This window comes from Vidua chalybeata, chromosome 20 (assembly GCF_026979565.1).
Source record: "Vidua chalybeata isolate OUT-0048 chromosome 20, bVidCha1 merged haplotype, whole genome shotgun sequence".
Taxonomy (NCBI): domain Eukaryota; kingdom Metazoa; phylum Chordata; class Aves; order Passeriformes; family Viduidae; genus Vidua; species Vidua chalybeata.
Window position 1 is genome coordinate 6,987,739 of NC_071549.1, and position 15,616 is coordinate 7,003,354.

Here is a 15,616-nt window from a genome sequence, read left to right on the forward strand (position 1 = left end):
TGGCCTGAGCCTGTTCCAAATTAAAAACTCTTTATTTAAACTCTCTCCCGTTCCCCTTTTTCCCAGCCTGGAGCGATCCTGCTGATTCACCAGGCCCAGGGGCTGTGCCCAGCACCCGCACAGCAAGGAGGGGGCTAAGCTCGCAGGGGCCCTTGGCACAAGGGTTCTGCACCCCACAAAGCTGCCCCGGAGCACCCTGTGCCCCACATCCCCGTGCTGCTCCACCCCTGCCCCACAACAACGGGGCTACCGAGGGCCTGCACGTGGCTGAGCCCTCCTCGGGCACCGCCGAGCAGCGCAGCCCCCCTTTCACCTTCGGGGTACCCCCCCCAAGGGGGAAGCACGGGGCACCCCAAGTCCCTTCCCGGCCTGCCGGGTGCTGCCGTCATTTGCGCCTGCCGAAGATCGACTTCTTGCTGGGGTTCTTCTCGCCCACGCTCAGCCCGATGAGCAGTCGAGCCTTCTCGTCCTCCTCCTGCTGCTGGATGGTCCCATCAGATTTGTTCTCCAGCTTCCCCCGGGCCTCCGCGCCCGCCGCCGGCTTCAGGCGCAGCTTCTCCTTGATCACCTGCCCCGGGAGTCAGGGGGCTCAGCAACCCCCCAGGGCCGCACCCTGGGTGACAGCCTGAGCCGCTGAGCCAGTGCAGCTGCTTCCCACACTGGGGAATGTGCCACCCACCCTGGGGTTACCATCTCCATCCTGGGCAGAGCAGCTCTGGCAGCCTCCGGAGCGGGAAGGGGAATGTGGTCCCACGTACCTGTGCCACCAAGGCTTTGCGGCTGTCCCTCTTCACCGCCATGGCAAAGTCCAGCCATGTCCACGTGTTGTTGTGGTACTCCAGGCATGGCAGCACCAGGTTCAGGTCACCCCAGTCCACGCTGTTCTTCTCCCCCTGTGCAACAGAGGTGTCAGGCAGTGTAGGGACGATGGCCCAGACCACCCCAAGCACGCCCTGTCCCACTGGTCCCACACCTTGTAGCTGACACAGAGTGGCACCTGCGGGATCTTGATGTAGATGAAGGAGTTGTTCATGGCTGCACGCTCCTTCATCTTGTCGATGTCATCCACGGGATGCTGGGGACAGAGCAGAAGCCATGAGCAGAAGGGAAGGAGAAGGGACACAGCCAGGAACCAGCAGGGAAGGGACAGCCGGGCACTAGGCCACAGCATTGCTTCATCAGGGAGAGGTGAGAGCTGCTCTGGCATGGTGTTGGAAAAATGAGATACAGGGATCACATCAAGTGTGCAGGCGCCTGGTTGTAAAGGATGCAAATCCTGACGGTGGGAGGGAGCAGGAGAAAGCAGACAGGCATGGGAGGGAAGTGTGGGAGGACATGGCTACCCAGCCCTGCAGTTAAGGGAAACAGACTGGCACCACAGCAGGGCTCTTGCAGTTTCCCCCCTCACAGCAGCACGAGGTACCTCAGGTGCTTTTCGGAACGATCTTCTGACCCCTGATGTCCGGTTCAGTCCCTGAGCAACTCCCTTCCCTGAGCCCAGCGAGTCATCGGCCCCGATCAGCTGCCGCGGCTTCACCACGGGGATCCCTGGGGCAAACACGTTGTTGAAACAGAGTAAAAATATAACGGGGTAGAAAATCCATTTGGATTTAGGTGAAATGTGCCACTTCGAGCTTGCTAACATAAGTAAAATATGCTGTTTAGTCTGGTAACTAATCTGCAGCACTAGCAAAACTGCCCCAGCTAAGGAGAAAGAATGCAAATTTCCAAGCTAAAGAGAAAAGAAAGACTCCTCAGACCTTGAAACAGACTAATAAAAACCATACCGTTCCCTACAAATCTCTGTTGGAATTGGGGGGGTCTTGATTTTTCACCACATTTCATTGTGAGGTGGTGGTGGTGTCCAGCCAGGGGTCAGCCATGACCCCAACCTTCCCACCATCTCCCTGACCACAGGGGAGACCACAAATCCCTGTTTCTCAACTCATGGCTGGACAGCAGCTGCCCATAAACATAATCCTGGACACGCAGCTAGAGCTGCTCAAGGACATCCAGAAAGGAGGGTGATTACAAGCCTCTCACCTGTTGTCACCAGCTTGGACTTATCTTCCTCATCCCCCACTTCCTCCTCCTCCACATTACGGCCAGGGAAGAAGAAACCCATCATTCTGTGGAAGAACTGGTGGGTGAGCTGGATGGTGAGAGGCACCACGTTCACCTGTGGGAAAGTGACAGGTCAGAGCCAGGCACACACTGCCTGTGCCCCACAGAGACCCTGGCACCTCCCAGCCCAGCCCTGGCACCTCAAAATGCTCCTTGATGGAGATGCCTCCCACGGGAGGCCGGACCTTGCTGAAAATCCTCAGGGCCAGCTGCCGGCCAGACTGGCAGGAGCTCTGGGGACGCAGCACCACCTGCAGGGAAGAGGACGAGTGGCTGGGGTGAGGACAGGCCACTCTGCTCATGCCATGCATAGGTCCCCAGGATGCAGAGCTGCTCCCTCAGCTGCCACTTGCCTTGTAGACAGCATTGGGCAGCAGGTTGTTCATGGTCACCCAGCCCAGTTCCAGCAGATGCTCGGCCGTGTCATCAGACTTGTTGACCTGCGCAGAAAAAGCCATCAGCTCCCAATGTCCCCGTCCCCAGCTCAGGGGCTGTGGGCACTGTCCCAACTCCACACCTTGCTGTAGAGGAAGCGCTGGAGCTCCAGCTCAGCAATGCCCAGCTGTCCATCCTCCTCTGTCAGGCGCCAGCGTGCCTGGGCAAAGTAGAACTCAGTCCTCCGCGCCACGCTCACGTCCTCCGGCTGCTTTCGCAGCTCCATCTTGTTGGCTCGCTGCAGCTGGAAGTCCTTGAAGCACCTGCAGCACAGAGGAGAGAGCTGGGATGTGGGAGTCCTAGAGTAAGGGGGGCACAATGTTGGGGAAGGCTGAGATCATAGAATCAGAATGGTTTGGGTTGGACTGTCACAGGTTGCTCCATCCAGCCTATCCTTGAATACTTTCAGGGATGGGGCAGCCACAGCTTCTCTGGGCAACCTGTGCCAGTGCCTCACTGGGAAGAATTTCTCCCTAATATCCAATCCAAACCTAGTCTCAGTTTAAAGCCATTCCCCCTTGTCCTACCTGATCAGTATGTTCAGCTCCTCACTCTCCAGCTGCAGGTCAGCTTTTTCCTGGCTCAGCTGCTGCTGCAGCCGGTGGTTCAGGTCAAGCAGGACCTCATTTTTGCTGTCATCCTTCAAGGACTGAAAGACAGACAACCCTCAGCACCCTCTGCCCTGGAGTGGGGATTCCAGGGAGCCAGGGATGTGGGCTCACCTTCATGTTGGAGTACATCTGCTTCTCCAGCTGCCGGATCTGGGCCACATGCTGCCTCACAGCCTCCTGCAGGTGTAGGATACTGCTGCGCTGCTCCTCAGGGTTGCTGGAGATTTCCAGCTGGAAACGCACCCGCTGCTTCTTCTCGCTGTGCTCCTGGACACAGGAATAGGGCAAGGTTAGGACTGCCTGGGTGCAGCGAGTGGCACACGCTCCTGGAGCCCCGTGGGTACCTTGCGTTTGGGCTCCACGTGCAGCAGCAGGTTGTTGACTATGTCGAGGATCATGGCATACTGTGCGGGGTTAGTGGAGATCTCCAGGTCGTGGTGGATCAGGGTGAAGGTGTCCACAGCTCCTGCAGGGACACAAAGGGCAAGTGCGGCCTCAGCATGGCCAGAAATGTGTTGGGGACCCATCCTGTATGCAGCCCTCTGACCCCAGCAGGGCCAAAAGGGAACACCCCTGGAGTTAGCCACGGGTCAGCCCAGAGCTCTGTCCCCCACAGCACACTGCCTGGCTGCACCCACCCTCCTGCTTCTTCAGCAGATCCTCCTTCTCCTGGTTGGCAGGGGTCTCAGGGGGCTTTATCTGTGTGGCTAGCTCAGGGTCGATGTCGTGGCTGTAGCTGATGTAGTACATGCGGCAGCTGCAGCGAGAGATAATCCTCTGCACCTGCTGGGTCTGCTGGGCTTCCGAGGGCTGATTCCAGTCTGGGGACAGGCAGAGGGACCACAGTCAGAGTGCCATGTCCCAGCACAGTGGGACTGCACAGTGCAGGCCTTGGAGCATCAGCCACCTCCTGGAGCCACACAGGGACAGGACAGGTGCTCTCGGCTCTACCAGCCTTGGGGTCACACCCGAGTGGGACTGGGGTAGGCACAGCAGCCAGGGCTGTGGGCAGTACCTGTGGTGGTGCTGACCATGCCCCCCACTGCCTGCCCACTCTCCATCAGCTCCTGCACCGAGTCCAGGCTCCGCTGACGATGCTCCTCAATATTTTTCACCTGGGGAAGCAAGGAGGCATTGCTGGCTGTCCTCACTTTCCCTGGCTTGGCCAGGGCACTGACAGCACTGCCTGTCCCCCAGATAGCTCACCCACCACATGCTCACCTCCAGCCAGAGCTGGCCATGCTCCCCCTCGGAGGGGCTGCTCTCTGTTGTGGCAAAGTACTGCATGCCATCCAGCAAACAAGTCCAGGATGTCTTCTGCTTCAGAGTGTCCCCGTACCAGGCAGGGTGGTGCTGGCACTGCAGCAGCTGTGCCTTCGCAGCGGACACGATCACACAGCCCTCTGTCTCTGCTCCACGCAGAACCATCTGTGGGGGGAGAGACCCCAGGGCTCTGATGGACCTTTCTGGGGCAGGCACAGCCCCTGTCCCAGCCAGGCCGTGGGGACAGGCAGGTACCTGGCAGTTCACCAGCTCGATGAGGCAGTTGCGGTTGTAGATGTCGTCGGTCTGGCAGGCGGCGATGCCGCAGAGCTGCTCGCTGGCCCCTGACTCCTCTTCTGTGAAAACCACAAACTTGTCCGTCTCCTCAATGAGCTTCTGCAGCATGTAGGCCCCTGAGGAAGGAGAAAGGTCAGTGCAAAGCTGTGGGGGGATGTCACAAAGGTACAGAATGAAAACAGGCACAGCTTTGAGCTGTGGGCTTCCCCTTGCTCCCCTCCCCGCTGTGCTCACCCCCTGAGGAGGCTCTCTCAGGACGGCCACTGGTGATGGGAGCGGTCACTCTGGCAGGGATGGAGTGAGCAGAGAGTGGGCCCCGCTTCAGCTTCTTGGCCTGCAGCTGTGTGTCGATCTTCAGCCCCTTCAGGGCCTCGGTGGACAGGTTACGCTTGAGCACAGCCGCTTTCTTGTAGCCATCGTAGAGGCCGAAGGCGATGTCCCGGTTCGTGGTGGTCCAGGACGCCCGCAGGTCCACCAAGTGCAGCTGATGTGTGTGGAAACCGTCGTCCCCATCACGCAGAGGCAGCTCCTGGGCACAGAGGATCAGTGCCTCAGCACAGCAAAGCTACTCCTGGCCCTGCCCAGTGGGCTCATGCATAGGGAGTAGGAGCCCTGCCAGCCCTTCAGGCAGAGCGTGGGGACTGGAGCTTGGACCACAGCATGGGCACAAAGTCAGGTGCTTGGTAGATTGGAGGCCCTGAAGTTCTCTCTCTTCCCCAGGCAAATCCCTTCCCCAAAATCCAACAACCAACATCCCCTTGTCCTGGCGTTGCCACCAGGCCAGCACAAGCTGCTGTGCCCTGTCTGCAGCGGTACCTCCTCAGCCGTGCGGTTGCTGTGCCGCTGGTAGGTGAGGGAGGACAGGCTCAGCAGGTGGGTTTTCTTCACCAGGGTGTCGAGCTGGTGGTCAGCATTCTCATCACAAGTGGAGGCCATGAGGTGCACGGTGACCTGGCTCAGGTCACTCACCATCTGCGTGATGCTCCACTCCGAAATGAGGCGCCGCATCACCGTGCCAGCTGGGGGACAGGGACAGGGGTAAGCCAGGGCCCTGCTGCACCTGGAAGTGCTGCTGGCAGGATTCCCACTCACCTTGTGGGATGAGCCGCTGTGTGCCCCGAGTGAAGATGTGTCCCTGGCAGCATTCCACCTGGATCCCCCGCTGCTGGGCAAAGGAAGCCCAGTAATGCACCTGAGAGGGAGCAGAGAGCAGGAGCTGAGAGTCCAGCAGAGGCAGAGCAGGGAGGAAACACCAGATTCCCAGCTCTGGGAATTACCTGCAGCCGGGGGAAGAGGGCAGTATAGGACAACTGCTTGTAATGCTGCCCCAGCTTCTTCTTGCTGGGTTTCATGTTGTTGAAGAGCTTCCCACGGCAGATGGGCCGTGTCACACTGGTCCACGTGGCCCAAAAATTCTGCATCCAGCGGAGGGTGCTGCTGTAGAGCAGGATCCGGGGCTGGGAGTACTCTGAGAATATACCCACCATCAGCTAGCACCATGGGGCCAGGACCCAACCCACAACCAGCATGCCCTGCCCTATGGCCCTTGTCCCCAAGGGATCCCCAGGACGCTGTCAGCCACCTTTACTGGGTTGTGTCAGGTCCATCCGGATGGAGAGGTTGAGGTTCTCGGAGCGGAAGGCATGGTAGGAGTCATACTGCTGCCCCACTGGCACCTCGGGCAGGAACTCGGGGGAGCGCAGCACCACACCATGGTGGTCGTGGGGGTTCCCATGGCACAGCCACTGCAGGTCCAGTGTCATGCACAGGTCAGGCAGGTGCAGGAAGCAGCAGTCGTCATATCTGAATGAAGAAAGAGACCCCAGTCACCCCCCAGCACTGGTGAGGGCCCCCCATGCTCACGGCCCCACACTCACTTGGAGGCTGTCCGGACATTGATATCCAGGTTGCCCTTGAAGACAAACTGCCCGGGCTTCCAGTGGAAGGAGAGTTGGCTCCACTCCCAATGCATGTTCTCCGTGGTGTTGTAGGGGTCCTGCAAGGGCAGGTGTGAGGAGTGGCAGGTGTGAGCTGACCCCACACCATGTTGTTCCCCAGTCCAGTAGCACCCACCTCGGTGGCCAGCTGGTGCAGGTTGGCCTGTTCAATTTCCATGTGCCAGTCTCCATGGAAGAGAAGGCGGCTCTTGTCCCACCAGGGCAATGGGGCACTGGGGTCTTCTGAGGGCTTGGTGAGGAGATCCACACACTGGCCGATCAGGGTCCAGGCCGGGTCCCAGCAGGGCCCCCAAACGATGGTGTACTGGGAGATCACAGCTGGGGACACAGAAGTTGGCTCAGTCATTTGCCCTGTCCCTACCCCACCACAGAGCCCCCCATTCCTCCAGGCCTTACAGTGAAAGTCATGGTAGAACTTCAAGGGTGGCATGTTCCTCTCCACCGTGGCATCGCCCCAGGGCAGCCCCAGCTTCAGGACCTGGCGGCGCCGGGAGCAGGCCTGGCCGCACTGCTCGGCTCCGATCAGCCGGCCCGAGAGCTGCCAGTTCCGGATCTCAAACAGGTACCGGGGGTAGTCACGGATCCGCACTGCGGGTGGAGGAAGGGCTGAGGGGTGGGGCAGCAAAGAGACAGGCAGTCCCCCACTCTGGGACACAGTAGGAGCCATCGTCCCATCTCTGCTTCCTTCCCACTCCCTTTGAACCTCCAAAAATCGTCTTCCCTCCCTGGTTACACACCACGTGGTGCCAGCCCAGGCCACATAGCCATCGTGCTGTCTTCCAAGGGCACCATCCCACAAAACAACTCACCAAAGAAGCTGCCAACTGTGCCCTTCATCATGCGGCACCACTGGGTGACCATCTCCAGACCCTCTGGGGGGAACGGGCTGACATCATCCATGTCCTTCATCTGCTCTAACACACGCTCCGTGCCATGGAAGGACTCATCGGCCATGGCCACCAGCTCCAGGTGGGCCAGGGTCCAGGTGAGGAGGGCCCTCCGCATGGGCGTGTTGGCGTAGAGGCGCCGCGAGCGCTGGATGTAGATCTCGATGTTCTTCTTCTCCAGCGAGGCGTAGAGCTCCTCGATCTTGCGGGCAGGCAGCAGCTCCCCGTGCTGCTTGCGCAGCGCAGCCACCTTGGCGTCCAGCAGCTGCAGGCGCTTGGCGCTCTCCTTGCTCTCGTCCTTCATCAGCTCGTAGTTGTCTCGCAGCTTGACCTCAAAGACGTCATCCAGGAAGACCCAGGAGAAGTGGGTGACTTTGAGCAGGAGGTCGGGGGGCAGGGCCGTGCTGGCGGGGCGCCCAGGCCGGTGCAGGCCCTTCAGCCACTTCTGCACGCCCACGGCAGCGTCCAGCGTGCGGGAGAAGTCGTACTGGTAGGGGAACTCGATGGTCACGCTGGCGAAGGAGAAGGCCCAGCCGCGGTTGCGGAGGGTGCGCAGGGTGGGGAAGGCGTCGCGATGCCGGACGACCTCCTCCAGCTCTGGCAGCAGCTTCACCTCCACCTCCTTGAAGCTGAAGATGCTGTGTCCATCAAAGCCGGCGGCCAGCTCAGGGCAGTAGCTGTGTAGGGCACCGCCGTGCCAGCTGACCGAGGTCCGTTCTGCAGCCAGGCTGATGTAGTTGGCCTCAGAGACAAAGGCTGTGAGCTTGGCAGAGCTCAGCTCCAGGGACAGCGACAGGAGTCTTTTGGGAGGGGGCCCTTTTGGCTGGAAGGGCCCTGGTGACCCAGTAGGGGTGGCTGGGTGGGACATGGGGCTCTCTGGGGGCAGGGAGGGAAGCGTCCTGTGGCCGAGGGCGCTCCGCAAGGTTTCGTGGCACTGCAGGGTGGCCAGGGTGTGATGGTACAGGTGCATGTGGTCAGGTGGGCTCCAGAGCACTGCCAGCCCCTCGCCGCACTGCACCTGCACCGGAGAGAGTGAGCAGGCACCACATCACTGCCAGGGCAAGCACAGCAGAGCCCCGTCCTCCCTCCAACACTTTTCGTGCCATCCAATCCTCCCCCTGCCCCATCTATCCCCAGAACAGGACAAAGCAGTGGCCCAACAGCCAAACCAACCTCCAGGGAGCGGATGCTGCTGTGGTAGGTGACAGAGAGCACGGAGAGGCTGGCCACTGGGTTGGGGATGGCAGGAGCTTTGCAGCACGGCTGCATCTTCTCAGTGATGCTCTTCACCAAGGCCAGCACCATGCCCTGGACGCTGAGCGTGCAGCTCTCAGCACTTCCCAGGACAGTCAGCGTGTCCAGCCGCAGCTCCAGGGCACCTGGAGAGACAGCATGTCAGTGCTTAGAGGCACAGAGGAGGCACACTACAATATGCCAGCTTCCTCTGACTGCAGGGTTATTCCAGGACAGCCATCTGGGATCAGTTTGGATGCTATTTACCCACTACGGCCGAGAGCGTGAAAAGGTTCACATCCTCCACCTTCAGATCCACCTTCCAGAGCAGCCCCCAGGGCTCACTGGAGGCAGAGGGCGACTGCTTGGTAAGTTCAGCCCCACCAGGCTGCAGGCAGAACAGGGGCAGGACCCTGGCCAGGCACTCAGTGCAGGTGTCAGATGACTCCACTTGCAGCCCCCGGATGGTGCAATCCAGGAAGAGCGTATCCGACTGGGCACTGGACATGCCCAGGGGCTGGTTGTAGCTGCCCTGCAGGACAAACAGGATGATCACTCTCAGGCTGCAAGACATCTCTGTACCACCACATATCCCTGTGCCACCCACATGGAGTCTGAGACTGAAAGCCACCCCTTGGTCCCTTGGCTTGCCCCTCACCTGGAGGTTGAAGGAGTCGAGGATGAGGGCTTCACCCCACACATGCATGTTGGGGGGATGTGGGGCACGCTGGATGTGGGAGTCATTGCCCACTCGCCAGCACAGGTGGTCCACGGCCAGCACCGCTCGCTGGTGCACGCTCTGTGGCCGCAGGTGCTGATAGTCTGTGGGCACAGAGGAGGGGGGAAGTGCAGGCAAGGCTCACCCAAACATGGGCACCCCAGACACAACCAGGCAGGGATCCACAGCCCCTGGCCACACACTCACACACACACAGGCAGCACAGCAGCAGCATGACCCTCTCCATTCCCATCCCGCTGCCTCTCTGGCAGACCCCAAGAAGAGCCCAGCACCTCCCTGATCCAGCCTGTACCTGCAGAGATGGAGTTGAAGCCCAAGGCGAAGGGCGGCGTGTCCCCCAGCTGCACGGACACATTGACGTTGGACAGCGAGGCACACAGGATGATGGGTGCTAGGATTTGGGGATAGCTCCTGCACAGGACAAGCAGGGATGGGCTGTTACTGGGAGCTGTGTGCCACAGAGCCTGGCAGGGAGCAGGCCCAGAGGGATGTCCTCTCTGCAGGGGCTCCCTGATTACCTCCTGACCAGCCTCCCCATCCCACAGGTGGTGCACAGATAAGGTGCTGAGTGCTCAGGCACCATGCCAGAGTGTGGCCAGCAAGAGGAAACAAGCTGTGATACCAGCAGCTGCACTGAGGCCAAGTTTACCTTCCCTTGTGCCCTTGGCTGGGGACAGGCACCGCCCGGCACCTGTATTCCTGTGCCAACAGGCCCAGCCAGTGCGAAAACTCTTGGTGACGGTAGTGGATGATGCAGGTGTTGAGCAGCACAGCAGCCGAGAGGTCAATGGCTGTGACCTAGAGCAGGGAAAGGGCCAGGTGGCAAAAAACTCATGCCAGGAGCCAAACCAGCCACCCCCAGGGGACAGAGTGTGCCCAGCACTAGCTCACCTGCACACTGGTCTTCAGGGAGTTGAGGCACACGATGCGCTGGCGGCTCTGGGACAGGAGAAGGCCATCTGGAGGGACAGAGGACAAATGAAGGGTGGCAGAGGGCAGTGATGGCAGCCCTGTCCCATCGGTGCCCTCCTGGCTACTTGCCCTCTAGCTGGAGGTCTACACTCATTTGGTCCAGGTCTGAGGTGGGCGTGAAGTTGCGCAATGGGATTTGCTCCTCTTCACGATGATATAGAAACTGCAGCAGCTTCAGGCTCCAGGTGAGGTGCCTAGAAGACAAAGGGAGTCACTGCCAGGAGGGAACTGCACTGTCATGTCCTCCATCTCCCTGTCTCTCATCACCAGCTGACCAGCATGCTGGCATGGACAAACACAGCAGCCAGTGCCCAGCTGCAGCACAGCCCAGCGCTCTCACCCCATCGCCTGAGGATCCTGTCAGCTGTCCTACTGGAGAACCAGCTCACGTGCCTTCCTCCCTCCCCACGAGCCCATCCCCAGGCCCAGCTCAGTCCTTCCCACTGGAGTAGGCTCTAGGACTCGCTCTCTGCAGTCTAGCAGAGCCAAGGGACGAGAAAGGAAAGGCACAGTTGTCCCCAGGTCCATGTCTCCAGCATTACTTTGGACTCGGACAGCCTGCCCCTCACCTCTTCTGGCTGTTCATGGACAGCACCATGCTGGTGTTCTCCAGCTTCATCTCCACCCTCCTGGGAATGAGCTTCAGCATGTCCCTGCTCAGCAGAGACATTTTGGATTTTGAGGGCTCCCCTGGGCCTGGAGAAGGACAGAGAGAGTCATGGGAAGGACTTGTCCAAACCCCCACACTCGGGAGTGATCCCACAGCCAAATCCCTCTGGCTCCAGTGCAACTATGGGGGCCACCAGACCCTGCCCTGCGCAGAGCTTGTCCCTGTCCTTGTCCTGACCTGTGCTGGGCTCTTCCCCCACGCTGCTGTGCTGGGCCCCAGCAGTGACGTGGTGCAGTAGGGGGCTGCAGAAAAGCCCCTCATGCAGCTCTGCCTGCAGCGTGCGGACGCAGAGCCGGACGCCCACCAGCCACCGCTTGCTGCTGATCTCCAGGGAGAGGGAGAGTGCCAGGGCCAGCTCTGCCAGGCACGTGTCATCCTGTGCACAGGGGACACAGCAAGGAGCACAAAGGGAGTCACACAGTGCCCTCCCAGAGCGTGCTGCAGGTGGAGAGCTGGGCACAGCAGAGAGCCCAGCACCCGGCAGCATCACCCAGCCTCAGGGACACCCTGGGACAGGTCCTCTGCGAGTCCCAGAGAGCCAGTGCCCAGGCTCCAAGTGTGGAATTTTTCCCTCCTCCAGCACTCACCAGCTGGCTGCTCCGGAGGACTTTGCTGTTCACCTTTGTCAGGCTCACCTCGCACGTCAGGCTGGGGAGAGCAGAGAACAGAAGGAGGATGTGGATCCTGTTGCTGCCAAAACAAGTTCCTGCCCTCTTTCCTGTGGGACACAGGGACCCCCAGGTCCCTGCTCCAAGTGCTCCCAAAAGCAGTGCATGCCCTAACTCCATGCACACCACATTATTTAGAGAACGCACAACTCAAGCTTCCTGTGACAGGAAAAGGAACCAGGCCAGCCTCAGAGGAGGTTAATGCGTCACACCACAGGTGACATGGGATGCTGCTGAGTGGGACAGAGAGAGGACAGACACAAGGCTGGGGTCAGAGTAGCTTCCCCACCCTGGAAGCAGACAGGGGTACGAGCACAGCATTACCTCTTCCCATTGCCATTCAGGAGGAGACGTGTCTGGCTGGCCTGGATGTGCCAGAGAGACTCTGAGGTGGCCACGTGCAGAACCATGATGTTGATGGAATCCATGTGGATGGAAAAGAGCTGGGGGGAAGGTGCTGCTGTGAGGGATATCCGACAGCAGTGCAGCCCACAGCAGCCTCTCACTGAGCCAGTGCCTCACCTGGCTAAGGAGCCTCAGCAGGGAGGGTTTAAGGGTCAGGTCTGTCCTGCTTTCATTTCCATCAGCTTCTCTGGGAGCCTCTGGGACAGATGGCCGGAACGCAGGGCCTTTCTGGAGATCCGTGCGGATTCGCACCTCGCCGAAACACAGCTCAAAGTAGCGCCTGGGGAGCAACAGCACAGGCAGCTCTGGCAAGAGCTCGCACTTGGCACACCTGGCCCTGTCACCAGGGATTTCCCCTACCCCAGGGACATGCAGGACCAGCACAAGGGCACCCACAAGACACTGTCACCTCCAAGCGTGGGTCACTCCCTCACAGAGCTGACCACAGGGCAATAAGGATGGCAGAAAGGTGTAAAGGCAGCAGGATGGCAAGCAGGGCGAGGGGTGAGCCAGACCCCCAAAGGGAGCAGGCAGGGAGCTGGGGTGGGGGCACGTACGGCAGCTCCCGGCTCAGTTTGCTGGAGATCCAGATGTTGTCGATCTCCTGTAAGGACACACAGGTGGGTCAGAGAAGAAACAACTTGGCTCTGCCTTGTGATGCTCATCTCAACATTCCCACTCCACTCCCAGTGCCTGGGACCATGCAAGAAGCAGCCAAAACCCCAAGTCTGGCTATGAGAGGAACGGCCTGGCACCAGCCATTGGGGTGCTTAACAGGAGAGTGGCTCCATGGATTTGCTGCCAGCCTGGAAGTGACAGCAATCACCCTCCCTGCCTTGTCTGCCGGCGACCACCCCTTGCCCAGGTACCCACCACAGTCTGCTGCTCCCGCTGGAACTTGAGGCTGATGTTCTGGGCCCAGAAGAAGCCAAAGGAGCCGATCTTCAGCTCTGCATGAAGCTTCTGCCGGCACCAGGTGACAGCCAGGCGACATGCCAGCCATCTGTGGGGACAGGGGGAAAGCCAGGGTCAGCCTCCCCACTGGGGTTGGGGTCTAGGGATGCTCTTTGTCCTTTGAGCACCAGCTCCAGCACCCACAGCTGGATAGGAGCTCACAGGGACTCACGGTGGGGAAGAGACCCTGCAGGACCACCCCCGATAATCCCTGACAGCCCCCTCCCAAGACCAGAGGCCTCCACACCCCCCTGGCACCCTATGCCCACCCCTGTGAGCTCCTCTGAACTTCTCCAAGCCCCCAAGCCTCTGACACCAAGCTCTACAACTCCCCAGTGCTCTGCAGGCTCCATTCCACACCTGTCTCCCAGCCCTGTGAGCCCCCCAAATTCCTGACACCCCCCCCAAGCCCTCTTTGTCCCCCTTACCCTCTGCTTCCCTCCTCCCAGACCCCCAACACCTCACCCTCAGCCCCGCCGGGCCCCCCGCACCCCTGACACTACCCCAACCACCCTTACCACCCCCAAAATCTCCCGTGGGCCCCCCAAAACACCCGCACCCCCCACTGCCAGCCCCTCGGGCCTCCCCTTGACCCCGGCGAGCTCCTCCCACCCCGGCAGAGCCCCGACCGCCGCGCTGTCACCCCACTGCCACCGCCGTGCCCCCTCCCCAGCCCTGTCACACCCCCCCGAGCCCCCGCGGGGTCCCCCACGCCCCCAGACCCGCCCGCCAGGCCCTGACCGCGCCAGCAGCCCGGCGAGCAGCGCGATGAGGACGATGCCGAGGAGCGCGGCGGGCAGCGGCGGCGGCATGGCGGGCACGGCCCCGGTGCGGGCCCTGGCCCCGGCGAGACCCCCTCCCTCCCTCCCGCCCGCCCGCCCCGGCCCCGGCGCCGGCGCCGCTGCCGCCCGCGGGGCCGCCCGCGCACCCCGAGTGGCCGCTGGGAGGGGCGGGACGGGGCGGGGCCGAGCGGCGCCTGCCCGGGGACAGCGGCCGCCGCAGCGCCCCGCCAGGGCCGCGCCGGCATCGGGACAGCGGGACACCGGCATGGGGACGGGGACACCGGCATGGGGACAGCGGGACACCGGCATGGGGACGGGGGACACCGGGATTGGGACAGCGGGACACCGGCATGGGGACGGGGACACCGGCATGGGGACAGCGGGACACCGGGACTGGGACAGCGGGACACCGGCATGGGGACGGGGACACCGGGACTGGGACAGCGGGACACCGGGACTGGGACAGCGGGACACCGGCATGGGGACGGGGGACACCGGGACTGGGACAGAGGGACACCGGCATGGGGACGGGGGACACCGGCATTGGGACAGAGGGACACCGGCATGGGGACGGGGGACACCGGCATGGGGACAGCGGGACACCGGCATGGGGACGGGGGACACCGGGACTGGGACAGGGGACACCGGCATGGGGACGGGGGACACCGGGACTGGGACAGGGGACACCGGGATTGGGACAGAGGGACACCGGCATGGGGACGGGGGACACCGGCATTGGGACAGAGGGACACCGGCATGGGGACGGGGGACACCGGCATGGGGACAGCGGGACACCGGCATGGGGACGGGGGACACCGGGATCGGGACAGGGGACACCGGCATGGGGACGGGGGACACCGGGATGGGGACAGCGGGACACCGGCATGGGGACGGGGGACACCGGGATTGGGACAGAGGGACACCGGGATTGGGACAGCGGGACACCGGCATCGGGACAGCAGGACTGCACCTGCTTGGGAAGAGAGGGACACCGGGATGGGGACAGCGGGACACTGGGATGGGGATGGGGGGACACTGGGATGGGGACAAATGGACAGCAGGACCGCACCTGCTTGGGAAGAGAGGGACACTGGGATGGGGACAGTGGGACACTGGGATGGGGAGACACTGGGATGGGGACAAATGGACAGCAGGACCGCACCTGCTTGGGGACAGAGGGACACCGGGATGGGGACAGGGATGGAGAGAGTGGGAGACCAGGAGGGGGACAGGGATGCACTACGGTGGCACCGGCATGGAGACAGCAGGGACACCACGACGGCACCAGCATGGGGACACTGGGATGGGGATGGGGGTGACACCAGAGCAGCACCGGCATGGGGACAGCGGGATGGCACTGGGATGGGGAGACAGATGACACCAGATGGGGAGAGGAATAACACCAGGGATAGATAGGGACAGGAGTGACACCGGGTCTGACACTGGGATGGAATGAGGGGGGTTAAACAGCAGGTCCAGCATTGAAATGGAGTGAGGAGCAAGGGGGGGGAGGTGGTGACACCAGGTCTGGCACTGGGATGGGGTAAGTGGGTGACACCAGGGGCAGCATCAGGATGGGGCAAGTGCAGAAGACACCAGGTCTGGCCCCCAGTGCCAG

The 15,616-nt window shown here is 61.5% G+C and overlaps 1 protein-coding gene across 1 annotated transcript; it reads right to left on the reverse strand.

Annotated features, from left to right (window-relative positions):
• Positions 1-13: 13 nt before the first annotated feature.
• Positions 14-14,056, reverse strand: BLTP2 (bridge-like lipid transfer protein family member 2). The gene is made up of 39 exons (XM_053961486.1): positions 13,958-14,056; positions 13,136-13,265; positions 12,820-12,866; positions 12,380-12,542; positions 12,182-12,300; positions 11,777-11,837; positions 11,367-11,565; positions 11,089-11,215; positions 10,589-10,713; positions 10,439-10,506; positions 10,197-10,345; positions 9,840-9,958; positions 9,467-9,630; positions 9,076-9,340; positions 8,749-8,954; positions 7,498-8,593; positions 7,085-7,276; positions 6,804-7,006; positions 6,608-6,726; positions 6,313-6,533; positions 6,008-6,198; positions 5,823-5,922; positions 5,547-5,749; positions 4,965-5,259; positions 4,689-4,846; positions 4,392-4,598; positions 4,186-4,285; positions 3,809-3,991; positions 3,515-3,636; positions 3,282-3,437; positions 3,087-3,208; positions 2,642-2,822; positions 2,478-2,564; positions 2,265-2,375; positions 2,044-2,179; positions 1,424-1,548; positions 974-1,075; positions 759-893; positions 14-568 (listed from the first exon to the last, which is right to left on the reverse strand). Exons 1-39 carry the CDS (start codon positions 14,026-14,028, stop codon positions 386-388), a joined length of 6,741 nt encoding a protein of 2,246 aa, XP_053817461.1. The 5' UTR covers positions 14,029-14,056; the 3' UTR covers positions 14-385.
• Positions 14,057-15,616: the final 1,560 nt, after the last annotated feature.

What these genes read in the sequence shown, in the direction of transcription:
- BLTP2 (XM_053961486.1), bottom strand. Translation starts at nt 14,028, where the DNA reads ATGCCGCCGCCGCTGCCCGCCGCGCTCCTCGGCATCGTCCTCATCGCG. An exon ending in CACGCTCTCGGCCGTAGTGG is followed by an intron (nt 8,955 to 9,075) that starts GTAAATAGCATC and finishes CTGTCTCTCCAG; the next exon opens with GTGCCCTGGAGCTGCGGCTG. An exon ending in GCAGCATCCGCTCCCTGGAG is followed by an intron (nt 8,594 to 8,748) that starts GTTGGTTTGGCT and finishes TCTCCGGTGCAG; the next exon opens with GTGCAGTGCGGCGAGGGGCT.